The 16,493-nt window shown below is 39.9% G+C and overlaps 1 protein-coding gene across 2 annotated transcripts in view; it reads right to left on the bottom strand.

The window, feature by feature from the left end:
- Window positions 1-15,402, bottom strand: part of SCG3 (secretogranin III) — a 45,282-nt gene extending 29,880 nt beyond the window's left edge. Inside the window, exons 1-7 of one of the 2 annotated variants that reach the window (XM_036441996.2) lie at window positions 14,987-15,402; window positions 14,224-14,276; window positions 13,737-13,782; window positions 13,427-13,642; window positions 4,605-4,747; window positions 3,628-3,777; window positions 299-476 (exon numbers count right to left, since the gene is read on the bottom strand). In XM_036441996.2, coding sequence (XP_036297889.1) covers window positions 299-476; window positions 3,628-3,777; window positions 4,605-4,747; window positions 13,427-13,642; window positions 13,737-13,782; window positions 14,224-14,276; window positions 14,987-15,077 — 877 coding nt within the window. In that variant the 5' untranslated portion in view covers window positions 15,078-15,402. Of the gene's footprint in view, window positions 1-298; window positions 477-3,627; window positions 3,778-4,604; window positions 4,748-13,426; window positions 13,655-13,736; window positions 13,783-14,223; window positions 14,277-14,986 lie in introns of both variants that reach the window. The other variant, XM_045582476.1, reaches the window with a different exon arrangement.
- Window positions 15,403-16,493: the final 1,091 nt, after the last annotated feature.

Here is a 16,493-nt window from a genome sequence, read left to right on the forward strand (position 1 = left end):
CACTCCTGTACCATCAATGCAGCACATGTTCAGTAACTGTTTGTTGAACAAACAAATGAGCCCTCTGTTAACAAGAAGATTAAACTGTCCAGAAACTCCACCTTTCCTGATCATCCTTTCCTAAATATTTCCATGACTAGTACATTTGCTTAGAAAAAATTGATATGAACTATGTTCCCCAAGGCTATAATATGTCATTGAGGATTACACTTGGAAACAGAAAACAGGAAGAGAAAACCACCCACACATTTCCTGGAACTATTGTTTCTGTTCCACATAGTCAGAAAATAGTTTTTACCTGAATCAATACTTTTCAGGAGTGCATAGAAGTTTGGAAAATATTGGAGTTCCTCAAAGTTATCTTCACTGTAGGTTTCCGTTCTTCTTTCTAAGCCATTTGTCAAGGTTAAGGTATTAGATACTGTTTCATCATTTTCTCCATTAGCAAAACCATCTTGAACTGCTGCCATTGGAATCTCCAGTGGGAATTTTAAAAATCAATGAAAAATAAACAATTTGTTAGAACTAATGACACTCCAGTTTGATTTTTTTCCTCTGTTGTGTCCTTGACTGTGAAATACAAGAATACTTCCTCCTAGAGATCAACCAAAGGATTTGTATGCATGCAGATAATAGGGGGTGGGGTGTGGGGTGAAGGCATGTGTTTGGGGGGTGGTGGCAGGGAGTGGGAAGAGCATGTGTTGGGGGGCAGGAGGGAGTGGGGAGAGATCAATGGGGGGAAAAGGAAACATATGTGATACTTTCAACAATAAAGAATTTAAAAAAAAACCACACAAAACTTCCTCCTTTGCCTGCTCCTGCAGGATCAAACCCTTTTCTAGGCATGAGGATGGGCATCCAGACACATGGAAAAGTCATTGGAACCTAGAGACTGAAGACCCTGGATCCTGCTCAGGGGAGAATTAGGGAATTTCTAGGTTTCTGCTCTGGCTGAGTTCCCCTCCATCAATTCTCATGACTGTCTCCTAGTAAAATTGCCTTTCACCAAGAAGAGGAGCTTTGAGTTCACAGACTCTACCAAGAAAGATGGTGCAAGGTATAGGAAACTTAGTTAGAATATCTAACAAGAGTAGAGCAACCACACCTTGGAGATTTTGGGGTGACATTTTAAGGGCTGTCTAAAAAGATGCATAAGACACTTTCCTAGACTTGATCCATGCTAAGGTTTTCATATTATATTAGTGATCCATTTTATATTCAGTGAACCAGACAAAAATTTCTATTATTTTTTTTTTTTTGCTTCTTCCTCTTCATTTTCTTCCATTCAATCCACCAGTTGTCCTTTTAGACCTACTTTCAAGATTTATCCCAAATTTGTACATTTCTCTCTTTCTCTCTACCCAACTCTAGTCCAAGCTGCCTTCATCTCTTACCTTCTAACTAGTACACCATCCACCTCCAATCTATTCCCAATATTGCATTTTCTGCATTTGTACCCAGAGTTGTTTAAAAAACAGACTATGTGACTCCTTTGCTTATAAACCTAGTTGTTTTTCCATTGTTATGATAAAGATCAGAATCCATACATGGCTCATAAGGCCCTGACTGGTCAGACCTGGGTCCACCTACCAGTCTCATCACCTATCACTCTCTCTCTCTCTCTGTTCCAGCCACATTGCACTTGTTTTAGTTACTTGGACACTCCATATACACTTTTTTACATGCTGGCTCTCATGGTCACAAGTTAATTACTCTTCAGCCTTCAGGTCAGGTTGTTTTCTTAGGGAAGCCTTCCTGGAGTCTAAGTCCAGAACAAGTTCTTTAAAAAAAAAAGTGCTCATAAAACCATGTTTCTTTCCTCAGAGCACTTAATGCAGTTGCAATTAAAATACATGGCTATTTAAAAACCATCTATCTTAAGCTTTTTGAGAGCAGAGACTATGCCTTTTTAAATGAGCATTATATCCCTACTGCTTGGTACATAGTTGGTACCTCAATAAATATTTATTCCATTGCATTTTTTTCCAGGGGGGAGAGGGAGTGAGAGAGATATCGATGTGAGAGAGCCACATGCCCTGTTTAGAGGTGGAGAGTCAACCTGCAACCTGGTACATGCCCTTGACCGGGAGCCAAACCCTTGACTCTTCAGGGAGTAGGCTAACACTGACCACCCACCCACATCAGCTAGAGCTGGTACCTCAATAAATATTTATTTTAAAAGATTTCATTTGCATTTTATTTACATTGATGCATTTAGATAACACGAGTGAACAGGTGGAGAACATGGACATTTTAGAGATGGGAAATAAGGAGTATATAATTGGAGTAAAACATAGTGAAAATAGCTAACAGTATGTCAGTTTCAGTTCAGACTGATAAGCTTGAATGAAAGTCATGAGTTCTTTGATAAAGCTGGAAAGTTTTTTGGTTTTTTTTTTTTACAGTGGCTAGCTCTACAAAACTGTTTTAAAAGATGGCAGCTGGCCGAAACCGGTTTGGCTCAGTGGATAGAGCATCGGCCTGCGGACTGAAAGGTCCCGGGTTCGATTCCAGTCAGGGGCATGTACATTGGTTGTGGGCACATCCCCAGTAAGGGGTGGGTAAGAGGCAGCTGGTCGATGTTTCTCTCTTATCGACGTTTCTAACTCTCTATCCCTCTAATTCCTGTGTAAAATCAATAAAATATATTAAAAAAAGAAAAAAAAAAAAGATGGCAGCTGATGGGGATTGGAAGTAGGGAGAACAAAAGGAGCTTTTAGACTACCTAATAACAAAAACCAAGACTTAATTTACGTGTCGAAACCCCCTCTAAAACAGGAGTATGTAAGCCTATATACTCCTTTTCCTTGTGTTTGGGATAGGATGTTGAAGGGGATGAGAGGCCATAGGGTCTGGGAATTCTGGTGGAGAACATCAAAGAAGATGGGAGGAATTTGATATCTTCCTATTGTTAGTTCCATCTAGAGTTTTAAAGAGAATCAAGGATGAAATAAAAATTTCAGCAGTTTGGCTGAGAATAAGAAGAGATGAAGAGGCAAAGAGTCCAGTAAGGAAAAGAATGAGTGATGGGACCAAGTGAAGGATAAGAGACCGCTGAACCAATGAAAAGAGGAACGAACACATGAGGGAGCACAAGGTAGAGTAGAGGTAGCTCAGGCAACCAAGTCGGGGGGATATAAAAGTGGGTGTGGCCAAAGATCAAGTCAACCTGAGCTTTTAATTTAAAAAAAAAAATTGGGGGGCATATAATGATATCCACAGCGAACAAAAGTTGGATGCCAAAGGAGCTGTGAAATATTTAATTTTAGTACACTGGGGTTATACAAATAGCTGTTATGTGAAATAACCATTTTACATAATATTATGTCCTATTATACTATAGGATATAAAATGTAACATTTACTATGTAATATTACATGATCTCAAAATTATTTTCAAAGTAGAGTCCATTTATATCTTTTAAGTTATTGGTATTTCATGAATATTTAGGTGGACTAAAAATATCACATACCCCAAATCTTCTTTGGCACCAAGTGAGGTACTAATTATATACAGATTGTATTAATTACATGCAGATTAGAGTAAACACACACATACATTCATGTCCACACACACGCATACGTACGCATGTACATTGCATGCTCATGTATATTCACATATACATACCACTTTCTCTGGTATTTTTCCACTCTGACTCTCAGTCTTGCTTGTGGGTTTATTGGGTTTCTCTTTATAACTGTTGGCTTCCTTAGAGATTAATTTTTGTAAAACCTCTGCTACTTCATCTTCCAGTGTATGAGCCTGGCTTTCTGTGATCTGTTATAGTAAAAACATATGTGGCTATTACTCCCATTTTTATGGTTAAAAAATAATCTAGAATAAACTCTGTAGTTGAACAGAGTTCTAGAAGACAAGAGAATCTTCTGACCCCCCTTCTGGACAAGCGTAAGCCCCCCTTGTTTATGCTTCCATACATGTAGGTCTTTATAGTGATTGACCAGCACTCCTGGGAAGAAGTGTCTTAGGGCTCACCATGCAAGTGATCAGTCTTGTCTGTTGGAACCTTCAGAACACTTACTTTGAGACACATCTTGAGGATTGTTTCTCAACCCTCAGCTGCAAGTCATGGTCAGGTAACCTTTGAAACCTGAAAATTTAGTACCACCCGAAGCCTGCGAGGGCTGTGCAGGCTGGGGGCTAAGCTGAGGCAGAGTCAAACTGGATTGCTTAGTTTCTTAAATGTTGCATGCCTTTGTTCATGCTATTTCCTTCGTACCTCACACATGTCTGTTACTTAAACTGGTTAAATCCTAATCATCCTTCTAAGCTCACTTCCAACACCTCCTCCTCTGAAGCTTCTCCTTATAGCTCAAGTGGATATAATTCATCCTCTGGCAAATAAATTGATCTTATGGTTCTTATGTAGGTTCCATCATATGCGTGAGGGTACTTATCTAATTCCTCTGATAGACTATACTTTTCTAGAAGGAAAGAATGGTGCCTTACTTGTCCTGGAAACCTCTGGTATCTAGTATAAAGTACACATATTATAAACATTTGACTACTTGAATCAAATGGCTTGGATACTTAGCATATCCCAAACTGTATTAAGAATTTGATTTATTCTCATGCATGTGACTCACTAGGCCAAGATTCAGGAGTTTAGAAACGATCTTGTCAAATACTCCTCTGTCATTTTCCTCATAAATCCTGGTGGCGATTTTCTGGACAATGTCTTCAGCGGTTAAAGGAGTTCCATCTAGCTGATGAAGGCCATCTGGATCATCTGAAGAGAGCAATCACAATTTCACATCATGGTGAAAACATAGTTCTATTTCTTGGATCATATTAGATTTCTTGACACACCTGGAGTCACAGAACGCTCTTGTACATTTTTATATGTTTGGAATATATTTATAGTGGAGCGTGGTCCATAGAAACTTTTGGTTTGAAATAAAATTTGATGTCAAGTGAAGAAACTAGGATGACAATGAAAATTCTGAAAGCCTCTGATGTAATTATAAGAGGCAGAAAAATCTGGAGTCAACACAAAAGGCCTCTCTATTTTTTATTATCACTAATGATACAAATATTGTACTTCTAATTTTGAAGTATGCCATATTTATCTACTATACCATATTGTTCAAAGCGCCTTTCTATATATTAAATAATGATATTCTATTTCCATGCAAGGAGTAGATTAGTAATATGTATCTTATTGGCAGGCCAATTCATGGACCGAGGGGGTAGAGGGAATCTGCCTTACACCTAGAATCACAGAGTGTGTACTCAAGATTTTATGACTAACTGGAATAAATATTTCCTTCTTTTTACAATTTTTTAAATTTATTGATTTTTTTTCTTTTAGGAGAAAGAGGAATACACACACACACACACAGAAATATTGACTTATTGTTCCACTTGTTTATGCATTCATTGGTTGATTCTTGTATGTGCCCTGACCAGGGCTGAAACCTACAACCTTGGCATATTGGGATGATGCTCTAACCAACTGAGCTACCCAGCCAGAGCCTAAATGTTTACTTCTATGTGAACATGTGCCAGAGTGCCTTTATATTAGTATAAAGCAGCTTAGTGTGACAAGCCTCTTTCTCTAAAGAATAGGGAACTTATTTTATGTGCCTGGAATTTAAACTTTTAAAATGTGACAACAGATTTGCACAAAGCAGTATGTAAATCTATGTAAATACCCACAGAGAAGTCTACAAATATATATCTTTGGCTCTCCTGGGAATACTTTGGTAGCATTACTTTAGGGAAGGGGCGATGCAGTAGGGTTGGTGACAAGGAAGCAGTGTACCTCATCCTTGGAGAACTCCCAGGAGTCAAATGGTCTTTTCCAATCTATATCACATGGAGCAGCCTATTCATATGTGCAGTCTATAGAGCACTTAACTCCCCTTGTCACCTCTAGGCAGATTGGAAAGATCAGAATTATAGCCCCAGTGATATGTCTTGTTACCTACATATCATTAGACTGCTCTAGAGGAATATAATAAGAAAATCTATTTCATGGGATTGTTAGGATAAGATGAAATAAGATGTAAAAGCACCTTTTCAATTACAAAGTATTTTGTGAAAGTTAATGTAGTGTTATTGTAGCAGACAGTGGATTTGTACCTTTAATAAAGGAACTGCAACTATATTTTAGAGAAAATAAACATTGAATTCCTGGCCAAATTCTGCCCAAATAATTCTGACCATGTTCACTTAAAGAAGGAAGAACCTAGTATTTCTATTCTGATTCTGCCCCTTTCTTCCATGGCTTCTGGGGATTCGAACAAGAAATGTTGTCCATGGTCTTTCCAATTCTGTGGAGATGGAAGTCTATGCAGCCTGAGCTGATTCTTTTCTTGTTGTTTGGAAAGAAGCCAAGGAAAATAAATAGTGTGATTATGCCAGGATGACTGGAAGTTTTCTGGCATTATCTTGGGGTTACTGAACTGTCAACCAACCCATGAACTCTGGTCCCTTTGAACCCTATGAACAAAAGTGACTAATGAACACAAACATTCTGTAAAGTCAGTTCCGCTCCTGGCTGACTGAAAATTGGATTCATCATCTGTTTTGTGGTTGTTTGTTGTTGTTGTTATTGTTGTTGTTGTTTTCAGAAGTAGAGACCCATTATCAGTTCGGTGTGATTTTTTTTTTTTTTTCCATTTGTGGGTTACAGGTCAGACTGTTGGGAATAGGTGGAGTAGAAACTGCCTGGTTCTATGCAGAATTAGAAGAATTTATTTCCTTTCTCACTTATCCTCAGGATCTGAAAAATAAAGACTATTGGTTGCCTGCTGGAGCTACCAATAGTCTTCTTTTATTCAGACCCCAAGGGATAAATGGGAAGGGAAATAAATAACTGAGATGACTGCTTTCAGTACATTTAATTCACAACAGGAAGAGCATTAGCAACACTCAAGAAATGGCCTCATTCCTCTGCTGCACTTCTGTATTGCCTTGAACCAGGAACTTAGCCCTCCCTTAGTAGAGCTTCGCTGGATGGGGTCAATAACAAACATTGGGCCTTGCTCCTTCCTTCCTTTGATTTCCCTTGGCTCCTCTAAAATGGACAGAATTACTCAGAATGACTACTCTGATGCTGGTGAAGGGGTATTCACACTCCATGTAGACCATTAAGAGGAAGCCAAACACAAGTTCAACGTTTATAACTTTTTAAAAGCAGCTATAACATTCTAAGAAGTGAATGTAAAAGGGCCATGTTCTGCTTGGTTAGGTTTTGCCAAGTTATGTTTTGAATCTCCAGCATCTAACATGGCACTTGACATTCATTTGCTCAATACATTTTTATGAAAGTCTTAATATAAGCCAGGACTGGAAATAGAGTGACAAAAAGTTTAGGCTTGGTCCCTAACTGCACAGAGCTTATTGTCTGGTTCAGTGGTTTTCAACCTGTGTGCCACAAGAATTTTTTTAAAAACATATGCAATACCTGACTGTTTAGTCAGGGCACTGACCTCTTCTCCCTTAGAGTGTCAAATTTAAAAAATGACAATAGCCCTAGCGGGTTTGGCTCAGTGGATAGAGCATCAGCCTGCAGGATGAAAAGGGTCCCGGGTTTGATTCCAGTCAGGGGCACATGCCCAGGTTGCAGGATCGAAACTCGGTGGGGGGCATACAGGAGGCAGAGGATCAATGATTCTCATCATTGATATTTCTTCTCTCTCTCTCTCTCTCTCTCTCTCTCTCTCTCTCAATCCTTTCCTCTCTGAAATCAATACAAATATTTTTTAAAAAGTGACAATAGCCAGAGAACAACCAAGAAGGCAGCATAGGTAAAAACCTGTATTTGCTGCCTCTCACAACCACATCAAAACTAAAAGACAAAATAAGTATCATCCAAAACCACAGGAAAACTGATTGAGTGGAAGTTCTACAACTAGAAGGAAATAAAAAAAGCATATTGAGACTGGTAGGAGGTATGGAGGTGCGGAAGTGCAGAGGTATGGAGGCACGTGAAACGGGCTGGCAATGGGGTGCGCTGTTGTTTTTTTCAATTGGGAGCGAGATACAAGCTCCTGATTGCTCTGAACTCTGGTTCCGGGAGAAACTCTGGGAGAAACTCATACAGGGAAAAACTGGACTGTCTGGCATTGGGCCAGAACATGAGGGCGGATTTCTCTCAGTGTGCTTGCTGCGATCATTGTTACTCCATGGGACCTCGGGACACAGAGACCCGGGACCTCTCTGAAGCAGGATGACTGGCAGTTTGCTCTGCCCTGGTGATTCCCATCCAATTTACAACCCCACCCAAGCTGTGTGCAGAGGCTTTTGCATACGAATGGTCTGTCTTTTTGCAACCTAAAACTTAAACTGCAGCTGGGTGGGTCAGAGAGCTTCAAAGCCTCCAAAAGAAGGCCTAAGGCTCTGCAGCAGCAGCCTACATTGCTTCACAGCTGGGCCTCATCTGGGCACTGCCAAACCCCAAACAAAGAAGAGGAATCTGCAAATCTCTCTGTAGCTCCTGCTGGGTAGCCTCAGGCAGTGGCTGATTTTGCCACTTCTTTGGAGATCCAAGAGCCAATGTACCCAGTGGTCAGTGTGAGGCCACACCAGATTACAACTCTTCACAACCATAAGCGACACACTCAAGGAGCAGACTCAGTGAGCACCAAAGCCCCAATGAAGCAAGTCTTGCACCATAAGGGTGTCTCTAGCACAGCAGTTCTCTCATTGTAGATACAGCTGATCCTCACAGACAATTGGCCTGGAGGTCAATTCCTCCCAGCGATACCAACAACAATCAAGGCTTAATTACAACAAGACTATGCACACAGCCCACAAAGGGTTGCACCAAGAGTGTCCACCTCAGGTAATTGGGGAGGCTGAGCCACTGGGCCCTATAGTACACAAAGCCACTCTATCAACAGAGGGAAGCAGCCAAAATGTGGAGGGGGGGGGGGAAAGTCACAAATGGAAGAAATGGAGGAAAGCAAACTATTGGAATAGAGTTCAAAACCACGGTTATAAGGTTACTCAAGAATTTTCTAGAGAAACCAAGATGGTGGCATAGGTAATCTGGACTGTTTGGCAATGGGCCAGAACCTGAGGGCAGCTTTCAACAACCTGAACTTGTTGCCTCCCACAGCCACTTCAAATCTACAACTAAAAGACAAAATGGACATCATGCAGAACCATAGGAAGGCTGGTGGAGTGGAAATTCTACAACTAGAAAGAAAGAGAAAAGCACACTGAGATTCAGAGGAGTTGTGGAGGTAAAGGCAGAGGTATGGAGGCATGCACGAAGAGAGCTGGCAACTGAGTAAGTGGCTGGCCTTTTTAATCAGGAGGGAGACACAAACTCCCGACTGCTCTGAACTCCAGTTCCCGGTGAGACTCTAGAAACCCTGACTCATATAGGGAGAAACTGGATTGTCAGGCAGCAGACGAAACTTGAGGGCAGCTTTCCCTCAGAGGTGCTTGCAGCGATTACTGCGGAATACTGAGGCCCAGGGGCCTCTTAGGGCAGGGCTGATGGGAAACCATTGCTGTTTGCTCCACCCTGAGACTCCTCCCCATTCAAGCTGTGCACAGAGGCTTTTGCATATGAATGGCCTACTCCTTTGAAATCTAAAATTACCTCATAAACTGCAGCTGAGTCAGAGAGACCCAGAACATGCAAAAGAAGGCCCAAGGCCCCATAGCAGCTTGCATTGTTTCACAGCTGGGCCTCATCTGGGCAACTCCAAACTCCAAACCAAGAAGAGGAATCTGCAGATCTCTCTGTAGCTCCTGCTGGGTGGCCTCAGGCAGAGGCTAAATTAGCATCTCCTTGGAGATCCAAGAGCCAGTGTACCCAGTGGTCAGAATGGGACCATCTAGATTACAACTCCTCAGATCCATAAGGGACACACTCAAGGGACAGATTCAGTGAGCACCAAAGCCCCACTGAAGCAAGTCTTGCCTCATAAGGGTGTCTCTAGCACAGCAGTTCTCTCATTGTAGACACAACTGATCCTCACAGACAATTGGCCTGGAGGTCAATTCCTCCCAGTGATACCAACAACAATCAAGGCTTAATTACAACAAGACTGTGCACACAGCCCACAAAGGATTTCACCAAGAGTGTCCACCTCAGGTAATTGGGGAGGCTGAGCCACTGGGCCCTATAAGACACCTAGCACAGAAAGCCTATCAACACAGGGAAGTAGCCAAAAAGTGGAGACAAAGAAACATCACAAATGACAGGAATAGAGGAAATAAAATGACTGGATATAGAGTTCAAAACCACGGTTATAAGGTTTCTCAAGAATTTTCTAGAAAAGGCCGACAAATTTAGTGAGTGCCCGAGGATATGAAAAAAAACAAACAAACTAGAAATTGAGCATACACTGATTGACATAAAGAATTAAATACAGAGATCCAACAGCAGACTAGAGGATGGCAAGAATCAAGTCAAAAATTTGAAATACGAAGAAGCAAAAAACATCTAACCAAAAAAAAAAAAAAAAAGGATCCAAAAATTTGAAGATAGTGTAAGGAGCCTGTGGGACAACTTAAAGCATACCAACATCAAAATTATGGGGGTGCCAAAAGAAGGGAGAGCAAGATACTGAAAACCTATTTGAAGAAATAATGACAGAAAACTTCCCCTACCTGGTGAAAGAAATGGACTTACAAGGACAGGAAGCGCACAGAACCCCATACAAGAGGAATCCAAAGAGGACCACACCAAGACACATCATAATTAAAATGCCAAGGGTAAAAGACAAAGAGAGAATATTAAAAGCAGCAAGAGAAAAGCAGTTAGTTACCTACAAGGGAGTACCCATATGATTGTCAGCTGATTTCTCAACAGAAAATAAGCAGGCCAGAAGGGAGTGGCAAGGAATATTCAAAGTGATGACTAGCAAGAACCTACAACCAAGATTACTCTACCCAGCAAAGCTATCATTTGGAATTGAAGATCAGATGAAGAGCTTCACAGATAAGAAAAAGCTAAAGGAGTTCATTATCACCAAACCAGTATTATAGGAAATGCTGAAGGGTATTCTTTAAGAAGAGGAGGAAGAAGAAAAAGGTAAAGATAAAAATTATGAACAACAGAGTGACAACAAATAAATATCTATCAAGTGAATCTAAAAATCAAGTGAATAAAAAAGCTGATGGATAGAATAAACTGGTGGATATAATAGAATCAGGGTCATAGAAAGGGAGTGGACTGACAATTCTCAGGGGAAAGGGGATATGGGGGGTGCGGGAAGAGATTGGACAAAAATCTTACACCTATGGAAGAGGACAGTGGGGTAAGGGCATGGGGTGGGGTGGAAACCAGGTGTAGGGGAGCTATTGGGGGTGGGGGGAGAGGAACAATTGTAATAATCTGAAATATAAAAGATTTATTTTTAAATAAAGAAAAAAATGACAATACAACAATAGCCATTGTGAATGAATTAAAACTACCTATATTTCAGATGAGCAAAAAAAAAAATTTTTTTTTGGTCTGCTGCAGAATGTTAGTAATTAGTTTATGTGTGCCAGGAGGTGGAAAAGGTTGAAAATTGCTGGTCTAGTTCACAGTCTGATACAGAGTAATTGCACAATGAACATTTGTCTGGTGAATGCTCACAGGAGCCTGGAAGCACTACTTCATAAAAGAAACTTTTATGAAAAAATTTCCTAAATCACACATGGTGCAGAGCACACTGAAAAGGAGAATTGATAGGCCCTATATTACAACCCATTTCGAGGTTTCCTAAAGATGTGAAATTACCCTACAAAAGTTAGGTCCCCCCTCCATTCTGGGGTGTAAGTCTGCACGCCTCTGAGTTCTAGTCGCTTTGGTGCTATCAAATCTGTTTCCAGGATTTTCAGGGTATGAGAGGAGACCAGAAATTCACTCATAAATCATTTCTCTCCAAGAATCTTATCTGTAATTGTAAGTCCATTTAAAATGACTCCTAAGGGAAACCTAGAGCCATTAGGACTGACACTTGGTATTTGGGACCCATCTGGGATGGTAATAAAATGTCGAATAATTTAAAAATAAGTTGCTCAAGATAGTGATCAGATCACAAACAGATTCAAAATTGGTTTGACCAAAAAAATTCTAACATTAGACTGTTTTGAAATTTCATTAAATCAAATGTCAGATCAAAGTAGTTTAATCTCTTTTGTATCCAGCAATGCCCAGTTTCTATTTCTAGCCAACATATTTTAGGTTAAAATGTAGAATTCAAGAAAAAAAATTCTGGGAGTAGTATGCAATATAAACTGTGTCAAAATATAAACCATCTGTCCCACCTTATTACATGCACAACATAGTATATCTGAAATCTCCTCAGACTGTGATATCTTATAAAAGTTGGCAGTTGTTTTCTGGCAGAAATAATCAGCATAATCCACTTGTGCCATGGAGCAGAGCAAGAACATATAAGACAATCTGCAGTCATTTCTAAGCAATAGTATTCAGGATGAAAACACACTCTCTTCTTCAATGCCTAGATATGTAGTTCATTTTTTCTCTCATGTATCCTTTTCTTTTCTTTCTTTCTTTTCTTTTTTTTTTTTTAAATATATTTTATTGATTTTTTTACAAAGAGGAAGGGAGAGAGATAGAGAGATAGAAACGTTGATGAGAGAGAAACATCGACCAGCTGCCTCTTGCACACCCCCCACCGGGGATGTGCCCTCAACCAATTTGAGGGGCCAGGAAAAAGAGAAGTAGTTTGATTTCTGGATTTCTGTCTTGAAAAAATTGCATGGGAAGTAGTGTGTTTCGTAGAGAAAGAGCACTCAAAGAGGGCTAGGTTGTAAGGTGTACAGATATTACGAGATTAACCTTGGCCATGCTAAGTTCGAGGTGCTTCTGAGACTTCTAAAGCAAAATATTAAGTAGGTAGTTATACACATTTATATACAGATATATACATATATATGTATTATAATGTATGTATGTATGTATGTATGTATCTATAGCTCAGAAAAGTCTAGGCTAGTGATATGTGACATCAGGATTTAGACAGTAACTGAAGGAGAAGCCATGAAAAGGTTAGAATGACCTAGAGAGAAAGGCTATGGCTAGAAAGAGAACCCTGCAAAGGGAGTAACGGGTATTTCACCATTGGGAAAGAGATATTGTTGATTTAATTATTTGATAATTATGATATTTTGTTGGTACTAATAGTGAAAATATTAAAGGCTAAATATTAAATAGCATAAAACATAGACAGTAGATTTAAATATTTTCAAAGTAGCAGTAAAGGGACCTTTAAAGAACAAATAAAATTTGGGCTTCTGTGGAGCTAGGGCTTTGTACATTGCCAGTAAATTTGAGCTTTACCTCAAGTTTGGACCTGATTAATAGAGGATTGTGAGAATATGAGATATTAAAAAAAATATATATATATGAATATGACTTTCTCCTAACCCACAATGAGTTCAAATTAGAGAACATAGGTATCAACATTCCCCACCACCACCCATTTACCTTGAATTTTATGATTCAGGCCACTCTTAGTAGAATCATAATCATCAATTAATCTTCGATTTTTGGTTGAATCAACATCTTCCATGTTCAATTTATTATCATATGGAGAGTTTCTTACAGATTGTCTTTCTTTCTCATTTTTTTCCTTTTCTGTTATTGCCTTTAGCAGGTTCAAGTTATCAACAAAGGAATAATTGCTTTCACCTGGCTTGTTTTCTGAAAGAAAAGCCCCAAACCCAAAATATCTATTTAATTTACAATTCTCAGAGCCTACATCACTTAAATTAACATCGAAACAGTTTCTTTTTACCTGGAGAGTATATGTTTTTAATCTTGTCTGCTTCTGCTTCAGCAATCTATGAAACAAAGAGGATATAGACCTGGTTTAAATCATTGCTCCACCTCATAATTATGACAGCTAAATAATTAATCTCCATATGATTTAGTTTTCTTGTTTGTAAAATGTAGATAATTTCAAAGCATCATCATAAGGAGTAGGTGAGATAAAAAGGCTGATGGTCTATAGGTATTAATCCCCTTCTCCTACATTATTGACGAAAAGTAAATCTCTGGTAAATTAAGCAATCTTACAATAGAGTGGACCTTAATGGATTATTATATAGTCAACTCTATGTTTTATATAGATATTACCAAAATTATAATGCCCATCCTAGTTTATGTCAACTTATTAATAATCCTCGGAAGTTTGTAAATTCAAAATGGCTAAAATGTCAAAACATAATTACATTAAATTATAATAACTAAAATAAATTGAAATAGAATTTTTTTTGACCTACCTGTTCATTTAAAGGTCTTTCTGCACTTAATTCTTTATTGTGTACAGGTTTGTCTAGAATAAACACAAATATATAAGTTTTATTGTGTTTTGGACAGACACAATATGTCTCTTTAAAATAAAATCTTCATAAAGAAAAAACTATTAGGAGACATATTTTGAATAACCATGAAACAGAAATATATGTTAACAAAGATAATCAAGATTATACAATAACAATGACCATCATGTTGCTTTGCTTATTATCTTCTGTGTTTCCTGAGTTAATAGAATTATACTTGTTTTTTTTTCTTCTGTTTTTTGTTTTGTTTTTGTTTTTTACCAGAAACTAACATATAGTTCTAACAATTGGCTTACCAGCTGTTTTCAATTAGATAGAGCATAATTTATATTGGCATTATTAGCACATTAAAAACTCCCTCTCCCCCAACCTTGTTCTGAATCGAGTGTCTGAGAAAGATGGTAAGACAACTAGAAAACAAAACAAAACCTAACAACCCAAGCCACTTTATTAGGCAGAAAAGCCCCCCTCTCCCAATCGCAAAATAAAATCTTTCAAAAACAATCCAGGTAATTGCTTTATTACATAAAAAGTGAAGGGGGACTCTCTTTCTAAATTCGAACGGATTTTCTCTGTCAATATGCATAGATACGATCTGATCAGAAAATGAGGCAAGGTAAAATTTGCAGCTCATGTGTTATTATTCCACGCTTTACGTTTTCGCGGCGAATAAAGGGAAGTGGGAAGGAAAGTGTCCACGTACCTTGGCTGCCTTCCGGTGTGGGGAAAGCTTGAATTGGGCTGCTGTGGACCACTAACACCAGAATCCAAGCGCCGGTCCAAAGGAACCCCATTCTTCCACTCTTGGCTCGGAAACAGCCTGGCGCCGGGCTCCCGGAGCGGTGTCTTTTGTTATGAATGAAAAAGAAGAGTAAAAAACAGGAAGAGCTAGGAAGGCGGGTGCAGGGAGTCGAAGAGTGATGGGAACCCAGCCCGGGGAGGGGCTTGACGCCGCTAGCGAGTTAAAGAGACTAGAAAGGGTTCTGGGCGCTGGGAGTCTTGTCTTCAGGTGGAGGAGAGCGCTGTCCGCCCCGTGGGTGCTGAAGTTCCTGTGACGCGGAGCCCGCCGCGGAGACGCTAGGGCGTAGGCTTACTCTCCTTGAGACCCAGTGTGGAAGGAAGCGCATGCTCCCTGCAAGCCAGAGGCGGGAAAGGATGGCGTCAGCGACTCCAACGCTACTCCAATCCCCTGGGAAAGGAGAGGGGGAAGGGTGACAGATCCGCTAGCGTATTTTCTGTGCCGCAGTCCGAGGGCTGCTCCTGTGCTCAGGGTCACCTCGATTGCCCTACGCTTGGACACCATCGTCGTAATTCCCCGAGTAAACACTGCCTCGAGGACCAAAAACATTCTCTGCCCGTGTGCACCTGTCAAGAAAAGCTAGAGAATCTGAGTGAAGGGTTCTCCTTTGGGATCATTCTGGGACATCTGCACCAGAATCTCTCTCCCCCCCCCCCCCCCCTTTCCACATTGTGTTAAAAGGTAGATACAATCCTTAGAAAAGCCCTGCCTTTCGTGATTTGGATGACATATCAAGCATCCCTGGGTGCTCTTTTTGTCTCAGCTCTATGGAGTCTTTTTAATTGGGAAATTCAAGAAGCATTCTTTCAAAGAGATTGCTGCAACACACTCTCACTCCTAGATGATGAAACAGAACTTAAAAAAAAAAAATGACTCTTACCCTAAGAGCGAATGTCTTCATCAGTCCTGGGTAAGTGAACAGCAAGGGTCGGTTTTATTCTAAAATTTCCCATTTTCACCAAAAGGGACAGCTGCCCCTTCACCACCCCTACCACCATCACCACCACCAAAAAGCTGCACTTCTGTAAAATTCTTCCCCAACACTCAATTATGCTTTAAAATCTGATTGTTCCAGGGCGCTTTGAAGAGAAGGGATAGTGATGAAAAGCATTTTTCTTCATAATTAGGTCAAGCAGGTGCTTCCTATATTCTGAGGATATTCCCAGCAACTGAGGTTACTGTTTAATAAAAGACTTTTAAAGATGAAAGCAAGCAATACTAATGTGAGCAGAGTGCTGAGTAAGCTCTTTAGTCTCTGATTTTTAAATAGTGCTTGGACCCTTTCCTTTGGACTGCAGCATGCTGGGAACCAGCCTGAATAATGACAGAAGAGAAGGATTCAGCACAATCAGGCCTTTTATTTCTGTACCCCGGCTTTTCAAGGAGCAAGCTAGTCATCCAAGTACCTAAA

The sequence above is a fragment of the Pipistrellus kuhlii genome, unplaced genomic scaffold (assembly GCF_014108245.1).
Source record: "Pipistrellus kuhlii isolate mPipKuh1 unplaced genomic scaffold, mPipKuh1.p scaffold_m20_p_1, whole genome shotgun sequence".
NCBI classification, from domain to species: domain Eukaryota; kingdom Metazoa; phylum Chordata; class Mammalia; order Chiroptera; family Vespertilionidae; genus Pipistrellus; species Pipistrellus kuhlii.